This window comes from Typopeltis vanoorti, chromosome 22 (genome assembly GCF_054136105.1).
Source record: "Typopeltis vanoorti isolate ZY-2024b chromosome 22, IOZ_Tvanoo_1.0, whole genome shotgun sequence".
In the NCBI taxonomy this organism is placed as follows: domain Eukaryota; kingdom Metazoa; phylum Arthropoda; class Arachnida; order Uropygi; family Thelyphonidae; genus Typopeltis; species Typopeltis vanoorti.
The window spans coordinates 30,045,822-30,069,368 of NC_143570.1; the positions used below are offsets into that span (position 1 = coordinate 30,045,822).

Below are 23,547 nucleotides of genomic sequence, written 5' to 3' on the forward strand. Positions count from 1 at the left end.
TTCTTGGGTTTACAGGACGAAAAACCCGAGTTTCCGGGAGGAAAAACCTGCTTGCCCGTGCCAGAGATCGACTAACTCGGGAACCGGTCGAAAAAAGGCTTAGAAAAATTTCCTCTAGTCGCCGACTAGACTCGAAACCAAGTCTTCCTTCGTGCGGCCAAGCGCGGCGGTGTGCAAACGCCACATCCGCTGAGTTATAAATAACAGATATAGCAAAAATACGATTAATAAAATTCTTCATAAAACTTCATCAAAAATATAGATTACAGTAAAACCATAACACTCCCATACATTAAAGGGTTACCAATAAAAATCACTAGAATCCTGCACCATTATAATGTTAATGCCACTTTTAAACCATCTTTAAAATTAAAAAACACATTCAACACCTCTAAGGATCCTCTCCACCCATTGGCATACCCTGGAGTTTATTGCATCTATTGCACCTGTAACTTACCTAATATTGGAGAAACTGGACTTACAATCTTTATACGTAAAAAAAGAACACAAACGGCACATTGAATATAATAATTTTTGTGAAGCAGGACTCTCAGATCACGCTCCTAACACCCTACATCGAATTGATTGAAAAAGTACTTGTTCTTTGCATCATACAAAAACTGGTATGAATGGAAATTTAAAGAAGCTTGTGAAATTTTGATTAACCACCCTAATCCTATGGATTAGGGTGGTTAATCAATGGCACACATGGCACACATTCAGCCCACTTAGTTTCCAGCAAACCCTGACTTTAGGACTCTAAGCAATTTTTCATTTTTTATTGGCCACTATCACACAAGTTGCAATTTATATGTATACTTATATAAGTAATTTTATTTTCTGTTTATTTATTTATCTATTATTTTATGCATGAACATGTTACTCTCCAGCTTAATTAACTTTGTAACCTAATAGATAATAATAATAACAGGACTCTAGCTTTGATGTTGCGAGTTTTTTTTTTAACACCAGATGTCAGGTAAATAGTTTTAACGGTTGATCAGTAACTTTAGCATGCCATGCAGATTGTAGTGCAGCTTGTTTCTTTGTATATATATATATATGTATACTCCAGAAGATGACCTTAATGTGAAGGTCGAAATGTCGAGTGTATATATTTTGGTTTATATTAAACTGAAGTTTTACTTTAACATGGTAGTTGTATCCTTAATTTTTCGTAATATTCTGATCACTGTGCAAGCATAAAAGAATGAATGATTTTTACATCAAGTTTAGTTTTTAATTCATGCCTACATACTCATATCTACCAGTAGTATACAGCAATCCAGGAATGAACAGCTAACGTAATAGCAAATGCATGCTTTCCATTGTTATTCATTCAAATATTTTCATTAAAGTTGTTAACTTATTATTTGTTTTCAAGTTTTTAGTTTATTCATATCATTATCCTGATGCGATGAAACAAAAGAATTTTCATGAAACTAGTCGAGGAAAAAAACTTGAAAACATATTCCTAGCATGTCTTTTCTCCATCGAAGCCTACCCAATGATAAATGATAATTAAAGTTGAATTATTTATAATACAATCTATTCAACCCAATTGAGTAAAACAATTTCCCAAATTTGGGATGGTAAGGCAGTTGTTATGAATGTAGTCAATGAAGTAAGGCTTTAGTACTTTCTTTGCATAGACATTCATTATTATTGTTATTATTGCATGACACCTCCAAGGACTTATTGCAGGAGGGCACTCCACTCTACTCTGCTACACACATCTCTCCGTTTCCCCTACTACTCCACATACACATCACAACACTACTACCACCAATGCCATCTACTGCCCATCATCATCATCAACAGTATTTTTTTGTCTGTAAATTCCGAGTTTCCGCAAGAATAAATCCTGCTATCTCTGTATGAGATCGGTTAACTCACTTTCAATAGAAAAACTGCTAAATAAAGATTCCTCTCATCAGATATGAGAGGAATTCTGTTGTTGAGAGTTTGTCTTTTGGAGAGGATAACAGATTGTGGATTTGGTTAATGGGTTTGAAGGTGGCGATAAGTTGGTATATTTTCATAATCTTTGCTACTCATTCAGAGTCATCTCTGATGTAAGGTATAGGAGTCCTGTGGAATTCAACTTCTTCTCTTGGAGTGCTGTTAACTATTTTTTGTCTTGTTCTTGGGTTGTATCCATGTAATAGAGCTGTTTGTTTGATAGTTTCCAATTCCTGTTTGAGAAATCCCTCAAAGGAATAAATCTTGTGTATTCTGGTCGTTAAGGATTTTATGATGTTGTATTTGGAAACCATTAAACAAATAAATTTATTTATCAACAGTTATTCAATTTAGTTACAGAATCCTGGAGATTTTTACTGGATTCCTTTCATCTGTATAAACAGCTGAGATTAACATGCAATTTTGATGCATATGCAATTCTTCATATCGTGATCCATATTGATGATAAATAACAGTGGAGATAATGTGTACTCTTTTCTCACACTTGATTTATATTAAAACCATTTTCCTGTACCTCTTTAATTTTTCAAAACCAATCTAATTTAAATAAACATTTATGTTTAACTTCTCAAGACAGTTCTTAGGCACTCTGAGTTATAAACTAGGCTTCCTAGTAGTGCTCACAAAGAGCACTCTTCCTGGCTACTACTCTAGTCTTTAGTCTATTTAGTCTACTAAGTTCCACACTTAATTTGTGTTGCTTGTGTGTTTGCTATAATTTATACTGTAGTCCCGATGATGTCTCTGTAACATAGATGATTATTGTAAGCAATAAACTGCTGTTTAATTCATCCTCTTATGTAGTCCATTAACTGTTCAACATGAATTCTAACCAGCAGCAAAGTATAAACACGTACACATGTGATAAATGATGAAACATCTACCACCTAAAGTCCTTTGTCCACATTCATAGGACGATACTAGCTTTGGTTGCAAAGCGGAAGTATTATCTATATGGCTATGATGATCAGCACTTGCTTGTTAAATACAGAGCACATGCACTGTATTTTATTTCTTTTTTCGTAATTACGGCTGTTATTTGAAACATCTCATCATACAGTATATCCTTTAATAAAAGCAATATGCAGATGTATCAAATCTAAGTTTCAGATTGTTTACATCCATCCTGATGTATGAGACAACCTCAATATTTGGAGCCATTAAGTTTGAACAATTTTTTTTGTGTGTTTATAAAGGAGTGCTATAAAAAGCTTAAATTCAATTTAGTTACACTGCTTTCTCACCTGCAAGTCTTTCTGTGATCTCTTGTCTTCCAACAGAGGGACCCTCTGAACAAATTCATGCAAAATACTGTAATTAAAAACAAAAATATTTCTTAATACTCAGTTCACATTTGTTTCTGTGTTGGGACCAACAAATTGGGAACAATCATAAAATATAGCAAGCAGTGAATAACAAAATTTCTTGTTCTAGTTGAAAATAGGAATGTATATGTATTTATTAACATCAATAAATAACAACAAAATAACTATACATATGATTAACTAATATAAAATTACACTTAATTGCATTTTATCATTTGTATATACATTTCTTGTATGTTTATATATACATTCACGTACAGGGTGAACAGGGTATCAAAATTAAAGTATCCCTGTTTAAGGCCTTGTAGAGTGATCCAAATGCTGCGAAACTTTGCAGGAATACATTGTGCATCATGTGGAAGCAATATCTGGGAAAAATAAGCTAGTTCCAATATTCACCACTAGGGAATGTTCTAAACACCAAATGCATGAAATTTGAATATCACGAAACTCAGCAGGTGTCAGGAATATTTGAAAAGACAGATATGGGATTTTCCCCTTCATTCTGGTTGTTAATACTGTCCACAGTGATAACCTTTCCCCAACGTGCTTTGCTTGTGAAGTTGTACTACCTAAACAATTGCAATGCTGTTGCTGTACTCTGAAAATTTCATCACCTACACAAATCTCAACAAAGTCCACTATCTCCATGTGCTCTGTGACAAATGATTAGTCATTTTGAAGAAATGCGATTGTTGGGAATAAGACCTGCCAGGGGTCACAAACCAATCAATTCACAACAAGTGAATGAAGTTGCTACTGCCGTTGTGGAGCAGGCCATGAATAACAGCATTGGTTCCTGCAGTGCACATGCTGTATCAAGACACATGGATGTGCCCTCCACAATTGTTTGGAAAATTCTACAGAAGATTCGTCATTTTTACCCATTCAATATAACCAATTCAAGAGTCCTGCAGGACTCTGAAAGTGAACTGAAATTCAATTTAGTATTCTTTGCTTGAGTGCAGTTGGACACTGCATGGTCATGAATAATTTTGTGTGTGTGTGTGGGGGGGGGGATGAGGCTTGCTTTCATCTGAATGGAGCTGTGGATACCTACAATTGCTAGATGTAGGCTATGCAAAACCAGAATGCAATTCAACAAGTTCCTTTGCATTCACCCAAAGTTACTGTCTGGTGATGGCTTACAGCTTCATTTTTATCACTAGACCATTCTTCTATGAGGACATTTGCCAGTCAGGTACTGTGACCTGCTCAGTTACTGCCGAGAGGTATTGCGATATAATAAATAATTTTGTTGTGTCACTGCTACAGCAGTGCCTGTGCATGGATTCAGTTATTTTCTTTGCAGGACTGGATCCCTCCACACATTTTTTAATCCATACAGAAGGTTCTTCCAGAACATTTCACAGAAGCTATAATGATCAACCATTAGTGGCTACCTCGTTCACCTGATCTGATCCCCAGTGACTTTTGGCTCTGGGGGAGGGATATCTCAAAGACAAGGTTTATTGGAATCATCCTGATAATTTGCCAGCACTGAAAGACAACATAACACCAGTCCCAACCAGCTATATTCTGCCATTGAACACACTGTGGCAAGGATGCAGTATGTGGCATATTGGGAGGGGCAGCATGCTAAACAGTACAGTCCATGAATGCATAATGGAAGTGAATAAAAATCTGTTATTTCTGCTTGTGTTGCTTTTCTCCTTCATGTATATACACACACACGGAAAAATTACTATATCTACATTTGGTACACCATACTGTGCTCCTGGTGGCGAATTTTGGAACTTTATCAGATATTGCTTCTGTATGATGCACAATGTATTGCTGCAAAGTTTTGCAGTATTTGGATCACTGAAATACAGCATCATGAAGTATGTACGCAACATCAGTCCCAACTAGCTACATTCTGCCATTGAATACACTGTGCCAAGGATGTAGTATGTGGCATAATAGGAAGGACCACACACACACTGAACAGTACAGCCCATGAATGCATAATGGAAGTGAAAAAAAAAAAAGTCATTTATTATTATTATTAAACACCTCCAGGGAGTCCAAAGACTATCGAGGGAGGGCACCTGCTCTACAACTCTGTCTCCACCACTCAATCCACCAAATGACCACAACTACACTAATGCCATCTATTGTCAACCACCATCACTAGTATTTCCAAAGACTTTCACAAACATCCATGCCTATGGCAGGATTTGAACCCACAGCTTTTTTGGCTGGAGAGCAGATACGCTAACCACTAGGCCAGTTTCTTGAGTTTCTTTTCTCCTTCTTACACACACAGAAAAATTACTATATCTACATTTAGTACATCTTACAATGCCCCTGGTGGCGAATTTTGGAACTTTTCCCCTCAGATATCACTTCCACATGATGCACAATATATTCCTGCAATATTTTGCAGTATTTGGATTACTGGATAGTGATCCACAAGTCCTTAAACAGGGATACTTTAATTATAATCATCTTGTACATATTAGTTCTTTCTGTAAAAATGCTCACGTAATGGTGTTAGGAACCTACCCAGAATGGATATCAATTGCCATAAAAGAGCTTTTATGTCAATGCCACAGGCTAATCCTACACTGAAGAGTTAAACAAAGAACTGACACACTGATGTTCCTGAACGAAAGTGAGATGAAAGAAGACAAAGAGAACTTAGTTTGGTGGACTTGAAATTGGATTGGTAGTGCTTGACAGCTGCTGCTCATGTTCATTCCTTCCATTCATTCCAGAAAAGCAGCATCATATGGCTGTACAGCACAGATAACTTGGTGTTGAGCTAAATAATTTGTACATAGTCAAATTATTTTAATGTATAATGATGTATAATATAACTCAGAAGTGCTGTGAGCAGACAAGTGAGAAGTTGTAATGTATTCATATTTCTTGAAGAGATGGAAACTGCACGAGGCAAGCTGTTGAAAAGAAAAAAAAAAAGGCAGAGAGAGAGAGAGGGAGGGAGGGAGGGAGGGAGAGAAGTGGATAAGATGCTGGTTCAAAGCTCTGGAAATGAACTGAGTAGGGATCTTGGTCAACAGCATCTCATGTTTTATGTGTAGAAGAGAATGGTGGCTAAGTTCAGGGGAGTAGTAGCCATGAAAGTAACTATAAAAATATTATGCAGAAAGAGATCATCTCCATGAAAGCAACTGGAGGAAGTGCATAAGAAAGAGAGAGAGAGAAGTTTAGGCTGACTTGGGATTTATACAATGACAGGAGTTGTGCAGGAAAGAAGTTGTCTAAAATGAAAGATAACACCAATATTACTGAGGCCTGAGGTAGCTAAGGGTGTATTGCATTTGTGCCAAGAAACACTAGATGTGTAAGTTAACCCAAAAACTGATGAGATGAGAACTGAGTATTATCAAAAGTGAGAGAGTAAAGTAATATTTTTCGTATTAGAGATAAGACAAAACTCTGTTTTGAAAATTCTGAAATTAACCAGATTATCCTCATCTTACTGGAGAATGCTGTTAATGGAGATTGGTATTGAAGGCATTGATTATTGAAGACTTTTAAGTTTGAATCATTTGAGCACACAAAGTAAATCAAATGAAGAGTAATAGAATGTAATGTCACTGGCAAAATATGAATAGGATAAGATGATAGTGATAGCTTATTATTGTATAGGAGGAAGAATACAGATAAAAGCACAGAGCCCTGGAATATCTCCCACATTGACAAAAAAACAGCATCTCCCCCCTGCTTGGTTACAAAGAAGTAAGTTATACTTTCCAAGAAATTATATTATTTAATCTTTTACCCAAGTCTAGGCAATTAAAGTTTGTGTATAAGTATGATCAAGGCTAGGTAACTTGCATACAGAGGCTGTTGACTTCACATCAATTACCTCAGTATTCGATAACTGAATTAATGCAGAAATCAAACTTGGTATATTTCAGGGTCTGGCTGATCTCCACTCAACACTGTTTCGGGCTCATATTCAAAACTATGTTTCATCACCAGTAATGATTGTTTCAAGGAAGTTTGAGTCCTTACGAGTGGTTTTAATGAGGTCCTTGCAGTATTCAATTCGATATGTTTCTTGGTCGTTGGTCAACCTGTGGGGAATAAATCGCGAATTCAATTTACGAAGGCCTAAACTCTCGCTCAATATGTTGTGCACAGTTGATTTTTGGAATCCCCAATTCATCTTCAATCAATCTCATGGACGAATTCAGGTTTTCTTTGATGAAATCATGCACTTTTTGGACGTTAACTTCACTCAGTCCAGGTTTTGGACGGCTCGGCTTTTCGTTGTCCTCAAGCATCTCACGACCACTTTGAAATTGCTTAAACCACTCGTAAACTTGAGAACAGGATAAGCATTCATCACCGTATGTTTTTCGAAGCATTTGATGCGTTTCGGTAAAACGTTTACCAAGTTTAACACAAAAGTCAATCGCAGCTCTCTGTTTGAAACTCATTTTCCGACCATTCGTCAAAACATACTGTCACTCTTGGCACTATAATTCGGCTTCTAATGAAATAACTGTCATAAACAGTTGACACAACACTAAAGAAAGTTGCCGCTTTCGACAACAAAAAGATACAACAGGTGGTGCCACTAGTTTCTTCTATTTTTGAAAAGTTTGTTTCTTTTTGGACAGAGGGTGTATATCTTCTGAAATGTTTTGTTATCACAAACAAACTTTGTGATAATAATCCAGAGTATTTTAGTAATAAGGTGTGACACCTTTTGGCTACTTGTATATGGAAATAGAACTTCTGCATTAATTTAACTTTGGTATCACTTCTGGGTCTGGTTGCCACTGATGAGACCTTTATTGAGGTCTCATCAGTGGCAGACTGATATATATAAAAGTTGCAAGAAATCTTATATATAAAAGTAGCCTAGTCGTGAAGTGACTTCATGTGCAAACTTTGTCTGTTTACACTTGGATGCCAGCCTGATTGGCCGAGTGGTTAGCATATCCGCTCTCCAGCCAAAAGGCTGCAGGTTCAAATTCTGCTGTGGGCATGGATGTTTGTGATTGTCTGTGGAAATGCTAGTGGTGATTGTGGGTGGTAGTAGCGTTGGTGTAGTTGTAGCTGGTGGAGACAGAGAGTTGTAGAGTTGAGTCTTTGGACTCCCTGGAGGTGTCATGAAATAATAATAATAATTATTATTATATGCTCCATGGAGTCAACAGACTCATTGAGGGAGGTTCATTCAACTGACAACATATTTATCATATAGAATCTTAAAATCCTTAACACTCCTTGCATTAACAACACATTCTGGTAATGCATTTCATTCACTGACAATTCTCCAAGTAAAAATTCTACTCTTCACACCCCTCGTCACCACACTTTTAAATATCTTCCAGGAATGACTTCTGGTTCTTCCTCTCTCACCTTCTACTCTTTTTATAATCCCCTCAGTTTAATCTGATAAAATCCTACAACTAACTTAAATGTCTCTATCATATCACCTCTCTTCCTCCTATCTACCAAACTCTGCAATCCACATTTCTTAAACCCCCCCCCCTCTCTCTCTCCATAGCCAGCATTCCAAAGTCCTGACATTGTCTTAATCACTTGTCTCTGGACCCCTCTCCAATGTCTCCACATAACACATTGAAAACCAGGTGACCAGATCTGAGCACAATAGTCCAAATGTAGTATGACCAGTGCCTTATACATTGGCACAACCACTTCCTTATCCTTGCATGTTAGAGTACTTCTTACCATAACACTACAATATGTAGCCTTTGCAATACTAGCAATATGTCCTCTAAACTTCAGTCTACTGTCAATCACTCCCAAATCTCTAATCTCATCCATCTCCTGCAGTACAACACCATTGATATAGTACACAGCCTTAAAATTCTGCACTCCAAAATGCAACACCTTGCACTTATTGATATTAAAACTATAACCCCACTCTTATATCCAAGTAAAAGTCTATTCAAATCTTCCTGAAGATTTGAATTAACATCAGCTGTGCTGCTTATAATTCTTCCTAACTTTGCATCATCAGCAAATAACTGAAGATCCCCATTCAGTCCCATGATACATCATTTGCAAACAAGTTAAACAGCAGGGGCCCAAGAACAGAACCCCAGGTCACCCCGCTGGTTACTCTCCTTTTCTGAGACACCTCTCCACATATACAACCTGCTGGTATCGTTCAGAGAGCCAATCTCTGATCCATCCAACCAAAATACTATATATTCTCGTCCTCTGCAGCTTGTACACCAACTTATCAGGGTAATCTATCAAATGCTTTTGCAAAGTCTAAGAATATCAATCTGATGCTATTCCTTGATCAGCAATCTGATGCTATTCATTCAAGAGAATACTTCTGTGAATATAAAAATATAAAAAAATCACAGCAGATTGATACCCATTTCTGTCATATGGGAGCTTTGGAAGGTTGGGTAGGAGTTCTCATTTCTTTACCTTGGATATTTGTGTAATATCAAAAGGACACAGAGTTGTGTGTGTCATAAGGTTTATAAATTTATATGCCATATTCAATACAAGACTAAGATGACGGATGATTCTTCTAGACACTGTAGCCATGCTTACATGGTACCCAACTGCATTATAGAGGTCACAGAATTGTAACAAAACTGGAACTGCACAGAAAACCCTACATTAGACAAAACAGGAATCCCAGAAGTGGTGACCAATTATTTATTTATTTTTTTTTTTTTTGGCAATGCTCAACTAGCAGAAATCTGAGGGATTTGCAACTCTAACTTCCAGGTTTATATTTACACAAAAGGAATTGGTTTCTGGCTTGATCTAAGTTATACCTGCTCTTCTCAAATATGTTGACTTCAACATGTTAGATCATAACCCAGTCCACGCACTTTCCCTCAGATTTTACATCGCTCTTCATAGCTAAAGTCCAGCCCTCTGTCCCAATTAGAATAATGTGACCTGAGATTGAGGTCCATGATAAAAATTCAAAGAAACAGTAAAACAGAGATCAAATGTGTTCCTGTCTTAAAAGGAAAATGTTAAAGACCTGTATAAAGAGTGAAACTGATTCATAGTAAACCAAGCAATGGCACTGAATGTAATTTTAATGGAATTAAATACTAAATGGAATGGAATTTAAAATTCCTTTAGCTGCATTCTTCAACAGTCAATTTGCCAAATTCCATGAAAACACTCTCACTCAACTGTGTAGAGAAAATGTTAATGCTTTTCTTGTTCATATTCAATTTGGGATTGACAGATCTACTACTACAGCAGCTGAAGATACTAAGCTCAATAAAGAATGCTAGACAAAGAATGATGGTCAGAGGTGAAATTTTATTCTTTCCATTCTTGTTAGATACTTTAATTCCTATCTCTCTACAGATCACAAAATTATGTAGCTAGCCACACTTTTCATTCCAAAAACATTTAAGTGTACTGAATTCCATACTGATTAGCAGAATTTTTGCCTGTTCTTCTGAGATCTATTCCTTCTGAGATCGTATCCTCTGTTCTCAAAACTGAAGGAAATGACATCTGTGTAGAAAACGTCAGTGACTAATCAGCAAGGAAGTATAAAGAAAATTTTTCCCCTAAAATTGAAGATCAAGGTGGTCTGAATCCAGTTCTCAAATCTAGCAATACTGAATACTTTCTTCGCAAGTTCGTATTGTAGGGTGAAAGTTTCGAAACCATAGTGCCGTGATTTTTTAAAAGTAATAGGCCTGAAGATTTAAATTTTAATATGAATAAGGGACAAGGGACTTTGTTCTGGCTTGTGAGCACAAAGAAACATTCAATAGAGCTGCATTAAGTGGTTCTGACTCAAGTTTAACAACATCTGGCATTCCTTTCTATTCCACATCCTCAGACAGAATGGTGTGTTGGATTCTGATTATGTAGAGATTAGAGTAATTATTATTTGTTTCAGAATCCAACATGATCTTCCATCACATAGGCAAAACTTGTAAATATTATTTAATGTAAATCACTTATTTTACAATTAAATATTCATATAACTACCTTAATTTTGTCTAATATTAAATTAATTAATCAAAGATATATGTATTAATAATGAAAATACTGTATTAAATATTATTAAGCTGTTTTATTTATTATTTTGTCAATATTGTAAGAACTTATATTTGTAATTTAACTGCGTATTAATTGAAATGTAAATAGTCTATTTATTTCTGTTATAGAAGTTTAGAGTTATGCAATAGCTCAATTTTATTATATTTTATTTGTTGTCATGGAGACGCACGAAGAAGCGAGTGCGAGTGGAACAGAGCATGAGCTAGGAGAAGGATAATAAAAAAAATTATATAGAGGTAACAAGAGAGAGTTGGAACGGAAATTTTGAAGAGAAAGGAAGCAAGGGTATAAACTAGAGAGGTGGAAGTAAATAAAAAGTTCTCAAGGGCGGGATAATAATTATAAGCGAAAAAAGACGAAGTGAATTTTATAGTTAGCTGAAAGTAAAGTCAGCAGTGATAATTAAAGGAATTTAATGCCGCAATCAGATAATATGAAGAAACTGGACGTTCAGTGAAGAATTCTGATTAAACCCAGTTAATCTAGAATTGCGACTTAATTCTAAATCGCCCTAAGCAGAACTGCACAGTGTTCAATTATTTAATGAGTGGTAACAAGGATAATCAAAGTACCTTACAGTTGATATCCATAGTCGTGAAGCGTGATTAATAGTGTTTTAGTTATAACTGCGGAGAAGTCTTATAAATGAGTTCTTAAGTGCGACAAATATATTTTGAAAGTTATTCGCAACGTAATTGATGTACTAGGAACTGTTTCTGGTAAGCACTGGCATATTGATCATTTTCAATGTATGAAGAATTGAATGTTAGTTACGCTACATTTAACCTAACTTTAACTGTGGAAATTCTTTACGAATGAGAATTTGAAAATAAAAATTGTTGAGAGATATTTACTGCAATCAGTGCCTGCGGTGTTCTTTAAGTGTATAACATAGCTGAGAACTGTGTGGAAACCATTCTGATGGGAAGTTCTATTGTGTTTAATTAAGTGTAGGAATTTTGTGACTCAGAAACTGAGAAAGTGTATGTAATGTTTGGAAGATTGAACTAATGTGATTGACTTGACCTAATATTTAACTTTATTGTATTGTTTAAAATTAGAGGTAGAATTTATGTATGTGTCATATAGCTTATATTAAATGTTTTATTTTGTTAATCTAATTATTGTGTTTGCCTGAATTCCTTTTTATTGCACCGTTCATAAAAATTCGAATCTTGCGGGTGCCCCAAGTAGAATAATAATAAATGATTCGGCCTAATGAGAAGACTGCTAACTTAATTAAGAATTGATCCTACTATTTTATATGGACTAATCTAAAATAGGGTGGCGCAGTATAATTATAAATTTCCCTACTTTTGGATCGGTGATCAATTCGCAATTAGTTATTTTATTTATAAGAGTGACTTGAAAGTAGATGGTAAATTAGAACACAACATGAAAATAGAACGTCACGACAGGTGTAAGTGAAAAGCTGAAGTGCATCATGATCATCAAAAGAACCTACATTAATATACTATTAAACTTCTAATCCATGGGTTTCTTTTTGATTGGATTCAAAATCCAAAGAAAGGAGTCAAATGCCATCTTCTTAAGTTTCTTACTCTTTGCATTGGTTCTAGAACTTTAAATATATATATATATTTGCCAGCCTGGTTGGCCGAGTGGTTAGTGTATCCACTCTCCAGTCAAAAGGCTGCGGGTTTGAATCCCACCATGGGCATGGATGTTTGTAATTGTCTGTGAAAATACTAGTGGTGGTATATGGCATTGGTGTAGATCAGGGTTTCCCAAACTGTGTTCCACGGAACACCAATGTTCGGCAGAAGTGAATAAGTGTTCCGTGAGAAATTCTCCTGGAATTTGTCATTTTAGTTTTCTAAGCATTTTTCATGAATAAATATTTTATAGTGGAAATATTCTGAGGAGAATAATATTCATGAATGTGTCGAAAAGCTCAGACCCAGAATGCCTAATAACATCTGTATAGCAAATGTTAGTGACCAAGACGTGTATTTTTAAACGTGGAAGTATTCATGAATTATCATTAATTTTCACACATCGAAACCTTTCAACATTTGAGAAAGGGAATACTGCTGTTTATGACCAGTCATAAAAATTGCCTTAAAGCCGATTACAATAGGCGGCGTATCCTCTGTTCTCAAAACTGAAGGAAATGACATCTGTGTAGCAAACATCAGTGACCAATCAGCAAGGAAGTATAAAGAAAATTTTTCCACTAAAATTGAAGATCAAGGTGGTCTGTATCTGGTTCTCAAATCTAGTAGTACTGAATACTTTCTTCGCAGGTTTGTATTGCAGGGTGAAAGTTTCGAAACCGTAGTGCCGTGATTTTTTAAAAGTAATAGGCCTGCAGATTTAAATTTTAATATGAATAAGGGACTTTGTTTAATTTTGGTATTAAGAAATCTCTTATTGAAGGTGTTTGTGACACAACAGATCGTGAGTCATCCACCACCAGCCTACAAAGCGATCTCCAGGATGTACAAAAGGAGGGGAAAACTACCAGCACACAGGAGAAAAAGTCTGCATTCACTCGTAGGTACTTATAATAATATTATAAATTTTTAGTGATCAGAATGGGATATGTCAATGAAAATCAGCAAAAATTAATTTAATGATATTGATAATTAATTATTAATAAATGATTAATTATTAATTAATAATAAAAATCAGCTAAATTAACAATTGATTATTAATTAATACATTACAAAATAACCAAGGCGTTCCATGAAAATTTCAGGATTTGTGAAGTGTTCCGTCGTAGGAAAAGTTTGGGAAATGTGGCTGTAGATGATGAAGGTAGTTGCAGCTGGTGGAGTAGTGGAGATGACAAATTGTAGAGTAGGTGCCCTCCATCGATGAGTCTTTGGATTCCCTGGAGGTGTTGCATAATAATAATATATACACATAAGAAAGTGACAATTCATATGTTGTGCAAGGGAAAAGAATCTCCTCAATCATTACAGGAAATAAAAAAAATATTAGAGTATTCTGATAAAACAATGGGCATCTTGAGGGATACCAATTTCTATACATTGTTTTTAGTATTTGGGAAAAATTCAGCAGGTAGTAGACAAAGCGCCAATGCTGACAAGATGAAATTAAAAATTTACAAAAGATGGTGTAAAATCTCGCATAACAAGTAATTCTATAACTTATCGTGCTCGGTTTTACAAGGATCTTAAATAAAAAAAAATAAATAAAAAAAAACGTAAAATGTAATATAAAATTGATATAAAGTGTATATGTGACAATAGTTTATGATACATGATATATGTAAGGTTTTGATATTGCTTGTAAACGATTGCACTCAGCACAAGAGAAAGAAAACTTTCTTTGTTAAATAATGAGCCAGAAAAAAAAAGGTTGTCTGGATTAATAAAGAACAAAAGGAAGTTCCTGAAGGAAAAAGTCAAAGTGACTTGCAAAGGTCAGAGAACACCAAGAACAAAGACTCCAGAAAAGGCGAGCAAAAGTGACGTCGACACACCTGAGGGTGAGCACATTACATGTGCTCACCCTCAGCTGTGTGAAAGTGAAAGACAAAGGAAATCAAAATATATTTAAGTGACCTCAAGAGTAGGAAAAGGGGTTCCAAAGTTCTCAGCACTTACTCTCCCCTGCGACCACTGGGACCTGTAGCCGGAAACCAAAAGAGAGGCCTTGCCGATGTAGTCCAGTCCCAGAACTCCTTAGGCATTATCCCAACTGAAGACTTCCAGTTGTCAACAGCCGAGGAAAGGAAAGGAGAACAACACCCACAGTCCGCATTGAACCATCACAAAGGATGAAAATCATTGCTGTGACATTCTGAGGAAGAGGAGCAATGCTATAAACAAGACCGAAGAACGGGACATTCTAACAGAACTTTCACTGAGTGTAAAGAACTGTTTGTGAAGGAAGATCTGCAAATAACTGTGATAAGTTAGTACTCTTGTGGCATGGAATAAGTAGCTGTGTGAATATATGTAATGAGCCATTATTTTAGTAGTGTATAATATGTCAGAAGGTTAGCCTCAAACTGTCCAAGAGCATCCATCCTTCAACTTACATTAGTGCAATGTTTAAGTCCTATAAAAGCTTAGAATCAAGATTTAGAAAAACTAGGAAAGGCTATATCTATTTGATGTTCAGACTATATATGCATTTCTCAGTTATAATAAATAACTTGTAAACAACACTGATCTGATATCTGTCAATGCACTATCTGCAAAAAAATTTCGAACCAGTGTGCTAGTAGTAAGTTGTCACGCGACTGATACAATGATGCAATAAGATAGAGAGATAGCCCCGATTAAGGTATAGAGTCCCTGCACTGTCTTTAATCTACACTCCAATCCCTCACTCTCGAAAGTGCAGTATGGCTGGCATAGTCAAAAAAAAAAAATATATAAATTTTGCTAGACAGTAGAGCGTGAGAGATTGGATAGATCGCAAACATATAGCTGGTGGCGATTAGAAATAAAGCCTACCATACGTGCAATAGAGATTAGGGCAAGGCAGGAAGTAGAAGAAAGGGGACGCTAATAGAGCACAAGTGAGTGAGGATATAAAGCTAAAAACCTTAATTATATACAACCTAACAAATACATAGTACAAATGCATATATAATATATAAAAGAAAAAAAGTAAAACTTTACAATGTTGTGATGAACGGAATCATTATATGGGTTTTTTTCAAATGAAGGTGAAGTTAGCCTACCTCATATTCTGATATATCATCCTGCATATGTGAAAATCAGATAGAGAGTTCATGCAACTTACTGACAAAAAATACTAGTAGTGGGCAGTATATGGCATTGTGTGTAAATGGTGTTGTATGCATGTAGGATAATTACATAGTGTATACAGTTGGTTGTGTGGAGTGTCCCCTTACAATGAGCTCTTGAACTGCTTGGAGGTATCACACAATAATAATGATGATAATAATAATAATGATCATTATAAAAATCTCCCACCCAAAATTTTTCAGTCTCTCTATCTGGTCTCCTTCAACTGATTCCCTTCAATTTCTTCTAATTTTCAGAAGGCAAAGCAATACTCTGATATCATGTTTTACTAATAAGACTCTCTATCAAATATGAAAAGCACATTATAGAGTACCTTCTTTTTAAAGAAAGATATTTTAGGGTGATTAATAAATTATGATTTTAAGAATGAATTAATTTTAATCACAGCAAAAATTCTAATGTGAATTATTAAAAATGATAAAAACAGAAAGACAAAACTTACGCTAATAAGATAAATTGGACAGGAGGGAGAGCTACAAGCTGCAATCCTTCTTTCCATAAACCTAAAAGTGATTGCCATGATTCTCCCAGTTGATTTGCTGCAGCATGCTGCACATATGCCAGAAAGAACTGCAGTATGTTCACTTCCAAGGGAATATTTTTTTTCTGAATAAATAAAAAAAAAAGTTCTATAAAGATTTCTCCATCATAGTATAAAAAATTAACTATGCCAATCATTAATCCTTATTACACAAAAGTGATTACTACATTAAAAGGAGGCTCTAAAATCTTAAAATTTATCATATGATCACATCTCAGATGTATGTGCATTGGATTGGAGACTGACTGTCTGATAGGTATTAGTAGGTTGTGTATGGAGAGTGATATCCCAGAAGAGGAAAGTCACTAATGGTGTGCCCAAGGGCCTGTTTTGGGGCAATTGGTGTTTAATTTGTATATAAATGACATTGATATGTGATCATACATCCTAGGTAGTTAAATGAATTTACCTGTTCTAAGATCTTGTTATTTATTACTATTTTAGTTCTTGCTGGATCTTGTCCTTTAAAGGCCACATTATGTTAAAATAAGGTCACTTATCATTAAAACTCAAGTTTTAATGATAAGTGACCAAATACAAAACAATAATAAATTTAATTAATATTTCCAATATTAATTAAATTTAGATTTAGAGGGGGACATCTCTCATAGTTGCTGAGAGATGTCCCCTCTCAGCAACTAACGAGTTGCTGAGAGGGGACATCCCTGTTGAACTCCTTGGTTTCTCTCTCTCGTATATGATAGCTCATGATTTAATCTTATTTGTATTTGATTATTTTCATATATACTTGTGATAGCTTTTAGGATATTATTTGGTATTTGTCTTCCTTTTAATATGTTAAATAATATGTTTCTTTTAACTTTGTCAATTTTAATTACACCTGTTATTTTTAAATATTTTGCAATTTTTAGGTTTATATCTTTTTCATTTGGATATGTGATCATACATCCTAGGTAGTTAAATGAATTCACCTATTCTAAGATCTTGTTATCTATTACTATTTTAGTTCTTGCTGGATCGTGTCCTTTAAAGGCCATACTTTTTGAATTTTCTGTTGATATTATCATACCATAATCTTTGGCTATCTCATTTAGATCTAAAATAGCTTTCTGTAAGTTATCTTCAGAATTTGTAATTATTATTTGGTCGTCGGCAAAAAGGAGAGTGTTTAAGTTCACTGTAGGAGAAAGTTTAATTCCTTGATGTAAATTTTTATTCCATTTTATTATTATTTCATTTAAGTAAATATTGAAAAGTTGCTGAGAGGGGACATCCCTGTCGGACCCCTTGGTTTATCTCTCTTGTATATGATAGCTCGTGATTTAATCTTATTTGTATTTGATTATTTTCATATATACTTGTGATAGCTTTTAGGATATTATTTGGTATTTGTCTTCCTTTTAATATGTTAAATAATATGTTTCTTTTAACTTTGTCAAATGCTTTTTCAAAGTCAATAAATGCAATATGTGTTTCTAAATTGTATTCTCTTCTTTCCTCTATTATTAATTTTAGGCAAAAGGCCGGGTCTATACATGATCATCCTTTTCTAAATCCATTCTGTACTTGAAAATAAAGTTTTTGGAATATTTCGGAATATTTTGTAACAGGAATTTAGTATACTGATATCTCTATAGTTTTTAAGGTCATCTCTATTACCTTTTTAAAGATAGGAATCACAATTGCTTTTTTTGGGACACATGCAATAGTGAATTTCGTTTATCTCAGTGTTGATGGTTCTGACTCTTAGTATAACATAAAAGTTCAGTGTAATGATATTTGTCACAGACTACCTAATACTCACTAAAATTCAAGACAAGTAACATAATATAATAGCATAAAAACCATTGTTTAAAGGCATGAAAATTATGTAGTGTGGCTTGAAGTGGATGAGAAAACATTACAGCAATAGCCAACATCGAGACACAACGAAGACAAAGGAAAAGTAAAATAAAGCAGAAGATCCAATTCATAATTGCATTTAATTTTCTTAAAGTGATTAAACAGTCTCCTCACCATTGACTGGTCCACCAAAACCAACCATTTTCTTACAAATTATCTAGTCAATTTTTCATTTTCTATTCCAGAATGCTTATCCTCAACTAAATCTAATTCTCTTCAGTTAAATAATGTTCATATTTATGTGATCAGTTATCAGTTATTGTATACTCAGATAACCTTCAATGACTTTTCTCAAAAGTCTAGATTGAGTATCCTCCATCATTTCCTGAAGCATTTCTTTAATTCAGCTATTTCTAAGCAGTGCTCATAATTCACCTAATACTACCTTCACCATCTCATATGATCAGCACATCCCCATCTGTGACAATTACCACATGCTCTTGTCATGCACTGTCTTGTTCAAATACATAAAAAAACTCTTCGGTCAGGTGTCCCCATTCTTTTGACCTTTTTTTTCCCCTGCAGATAACAATCAAGTTTAAAATTACTAGCTCTAACCTTAATACAAATCCAACATTATCTTAATAAAAACTACTTAGAGTGTAAACTAATTGTTTAGTTAAACTAAACTCATATATTACAGTGCTTCCATAGCACAACTGGAATAGTATATTGCACCCTTCAATTGAAAAAGTCTAAAGTTCGATTCTTGTCGTTACAAGCAGAATCTTTATATGGGCTTTTTCATTTGACGGTGAGTTAACTGATCTCATACAGGGGGTAGCAAGATTTTTTATTCCAGAAACGTGGATTTTTCATCCTGCATACAGACAAATCGGGCTTCAGAACACGTAATTTACACACAAAAAATAATGTTGGTAGTGGTGCTGGGCAGTTGATGGTAGTTGTGTGTAGTAGGTGTATTAAGTAGTAAGAGAGAGATGGATAAATGTGTGTAGCAGAGTGCCCTCCTGCGATGAGTCCACATAATAATAATAATAATAATAATAATAATAATAATAATAATAACAACAACAATTGGTGGTTCATAATCCTACTTTACACAGATTTCAGCAAAGTTGAAAATTTTATATGATAAAATACAAAATTATTCAAAATTGTGAAGTACAGCATACTTACTTTTTAACTCTAGCTTTCATATAAATGCAACATAATAATAATAATAATATTATTATTATTATTACGGGCGACTCCAAGGAGTCCTTAGACTCATCGAGGGAGGCCCTAAACATCATGTCCATCACAACTATTCAACATTCACACAGTATGTATCATACTTTGCCTTGAACTCATTCACTGTTATAGCACCCACAACAGACTCTGCAGCTTATTCAACTCATTCATCACTCTAAAAGTAAAAAACCCAGCTCCAACACCCTTACTAACCACACTCTTGCCCAGCTTCCATGGATGTCCCCTAGTCCTCCCACCACCAGTCCTGTTCTCAAAAATATCCTCTGAATTAATCCTATAGAAACCCTTCAGCAATTTGAATGTCTCAATCATATCTCCCCTTTTCTGCCTATCAACCAATTTCTGCAACCCACAAATCTTCAACCTGTTTTCATAAGATTCATTTCATAGACCTGCTATCATCTTGGTCACTCGCCTCTGGATCCTCTCAACCTCCTCCCCATCAAGAAGAAACCTAGGTGACCAGATCTGGGCACAGTAGTCGAGATGGGGTCTTATCAAGGCTCGATACAAAGGAACAATAACTTGCTTATCTCTGCTCATCAAAGTATTCTTCAGCATCAAAGTGATTTGATGAGCTGATTTAGCCACTTTTGCAATGCCCCCCCCCCCCAAACTTCAACTCCCTATCCACCAACACTCCCAAGTGCCTGGCCTCATCAATCTCCTGGAGTGCAGTTCCACCAATGTGATATACTGCTGCTAATCTTTTCACCCCAAAATGCATAACCATACATTTTGCCACATTAAATTGACATCCATTCTCCTTAGCCCAGACCACCAATCTATCCAAATCATCCTGCAAAATTTTGACATCCTGAGCATTCACTATTGCTCTACCTAACTTAGCATCATCAGCGAACAAAAGAACCATTCCTCTTAGATCCTTCCCTATATCGTTAATGAACAAATTAAACAGCAGTGGTCCAAGAACAGAACCCTGCAGCACACCACTAGTCACAGGCCGTCTTTTGGACTCTACTCCTGAGTAAACTACTCTCTGATATCTCTCCATCAACCACCCTATATCCATTCCCATATGTTGCAGTTTACTGATTAGAATTCCACGTGGTATCCTGTCAAAGGGCTTAGCCAGGGCCAGCAGTATCTCTGTAAACCCATTACTCTTATCCAGTTCAGCTGTCACTGTGTTATAAAACTTGAACAAGTTACTGGGGCATGATCTACCCTTCACAAAACCATGCTGTCCCCCATACGGTAGCTCATTTTCATCAATCCATTCAGGTATTTTTCCCTTGACTACTTTCTCCAAGACCTTGACAACGACTCCTGATATGCTGATCGGTCGGTAATTTGCAACAGTGGTCTTGGATCCTCCTTTATGCAGTGGAACAATTTTCCCCTCTTTCCACCCCCTTTGGGACTAAACCAGACCCGAGACGCAGATTAAACAATATGGTCAAGGGTACTGACAACTCTTTAGCCACTTCATGTAAGACTAGTGCTGGTATACCATCCAATCATATAGATGTATTCACATTAAGGTTCTGTAATAGACTATTCACCTCCACTTCATTCACCACAATTCCCATATAAACTAATGATTCCGTCATTCCTTCAATATTACCACCTGGATGATATACTCTTGCAAAGTGCTCACTCAGTAATTCCACTATATCGACTGATTCAGTGACCTCCCTACCATCGGCATTCCTTAAAATCATTCTGCTGTGTTCAGTTTTTCTTTTACTTGCAGCATATTGAAAGAACTGTTTGGGATTCTCTTTAGCTTGCATGGCTAATTTCCTTTCATAATCCGCTTTTGCTTTTCTTACCATACTCGTTACCCTTCTGGCCTGTGCTTTATACCGGTCATGTGCCTGCAGGTCACCTTTCTCCTTAAATTCCCTCCACAGTTGTTTCTTTTTATGCAACTCAAGTTTAATGGTGTTATTCATCCATTTAACCCCTACTTGATTTACTATTCGGACTCAAGGTATACAGTCAGCCATAACCTCCTGCAAATGCTCCTTGACCTCTTCCCATGCCCTATCAACACCAGTACAACTTGCAGTTTTACATGCCATGGCACTGAACCAAGCAATCTCCTAAGCTTGTCATACTTGCCAGCATGGTAATTCCACATGTACCCTGTCTTAATCGAAAATTTCACACATTTAGCCACCTCCCAGGTCAAGACCTTATGATCACTCTCACCAATAGGTGCCCACATGGTCATTCATTACAGTCAAATTCTCAGATGCTATTACTAGGTCAAGCACTCTCGAACTCCTAGTATTTTCCATTACATGCTGCCTCAGATAGTTATCCCTTAATAACTGAATAAAATCCAGTTCCTTCCTCACATGTGTCCTCTCCTCCTTCCAATCAATGTTACCACTGTTGAAATCTCCCATAATAATTACCCTCCTTCCACTCATTTCATCAATTTGTCTATGTATAATATCTCCACCATCTATTCCATCACCTGGTCTATAGCAGTACCAAACTGTACATTTTCTTCGTTAGTCTCAATCTCACACCAAATAGCCTCAAATGAACTCTTTTCACTATCCTGCAATACAACTTCTATTCTCCTTGGCTGCAGTTCATCAGCTATCATCAAAAACACTCCTCCCCCATTTTATTCTCTCTGTCCCTCCTGAACACACTATACCCTACACATTCTATCCCACTAACTATATCATCTTCTGTCAGCCATGTTTCACTAATGCCAATAACCTGTGGCCAGGAAGAGCCAACTAAGGCCAAAATTCTTCCTTCTTGTTCCTAATAATCCTGGCATTAGTATACATGAAATGCAGTGGTCCATTTGTCCCACCCCTATCTTGATGCGTCATACTAACTATTCCATTCTGATTTCCTGTCCTTCGTACTGGCTCGGGCTCATTATATGCATTCTTGCACTCAACTACCTCACTGATGTCTGTGTATATCCACTTCCTCCCCTCCTTAAGAGTTCTAGTTTCCCTGATTTTGCACATCCACTCTCACTTCACTCAGCAACACTTTTTCCAGTCTTCGCACACCAAATCCATTCAAATATAAGCCATCCATCTTGTACAAATCCTTTGCCCATCAAACTCCACACCACACCGTCTGCATAACCTGCGCATAAAGTCATTTGCAATTATGGCCCTCGTTCTAAACTCCTCTCTGTCATACCACGGCAACAGACTCACTATCTTAACTCTATCACTTTTCTTTCGCTACCTCTAATAATTCCTTTAAGTCCTCTCTCATATCAAATTTATCTCCTTTCAAATCATTCATTCCTGCTACGACTATCATTTCTTTCACTTCTGCTTTTGTGCTCTAATACGCTCACTTACACCCTTAATTTTCACACCCGGCAAGTATGATTTAGTCAAACTCTCATCTATCACATCTATTACTAACAAGTCACTGTACAACACTCTTTCCTTCATTTCTGAAACACTCCCAGTCATACGCTTATTTTCCCTTTCATACACTTGCTTATTTCCGTTAGCCGGGGCACTCATAAAAGAGTTTTGCAGTCGCTCCAACTGCCGCTTTGCCCTATGTATTACTCCGCATAACTGTGCGATCTCACTCATTACAGCTAATTTCTCATTTTTTTCGTCATGTAAACCATTTTCTCTCTCTGTATAATTACCTTCACTCTCTCTTTCATCACAGCTCTCATTGCTATCTTGTACAACATCACAATTTACTACCAAACCACTATTTTCTCTCACATTCTGGCTTTCTTCTACAACAACTATCTCATGACCTGACACACTTCAATTCCTCACTTTCCTTACATTTTCAGCAGAGTCTTCCACAACTATCATTATCCATCCAAACTCCAGCCTTTTTCGGGAAAGCA

The 23,547-nt window shown here is 35.9% G+C and overlaps 1 protein-coding gene across 5 annotated transcripts in view; it reads right to left on the reverse strand.

Moving 5' to 3' along the window:
• LOC150094270 (protein DOP1A) overlaps window positions 1-23,547 on the reverse strand; it is a 613,349-nt gene that overhangs the window by 184,648 nt on the left and 405,154 nt on the right. For all 5 annotated transcript variants that reach the window (XR_016550242.1, XM_090412136.1, XM_090412135.1 and 2 more), the window contains 2 exons: window positions 16,539-16,702; window positions 3,228-3,294 (listed from right to left, as the gene is read on the reverse strand). Coding sequence is in view for 4 of the 5 variants with exons in the window: in XM_090412136.1 (XP_090268262.1) it covers window positions 3,228-3,294; window positions 16,539-16,702 (231 nt within the window). In the remaining variant the exon portion in view is untranslated. The remainder of the gene's footprint in view (window positions 1-3,227; window positions 3,295-16,538; window positions 16,703-23,547) is intronic.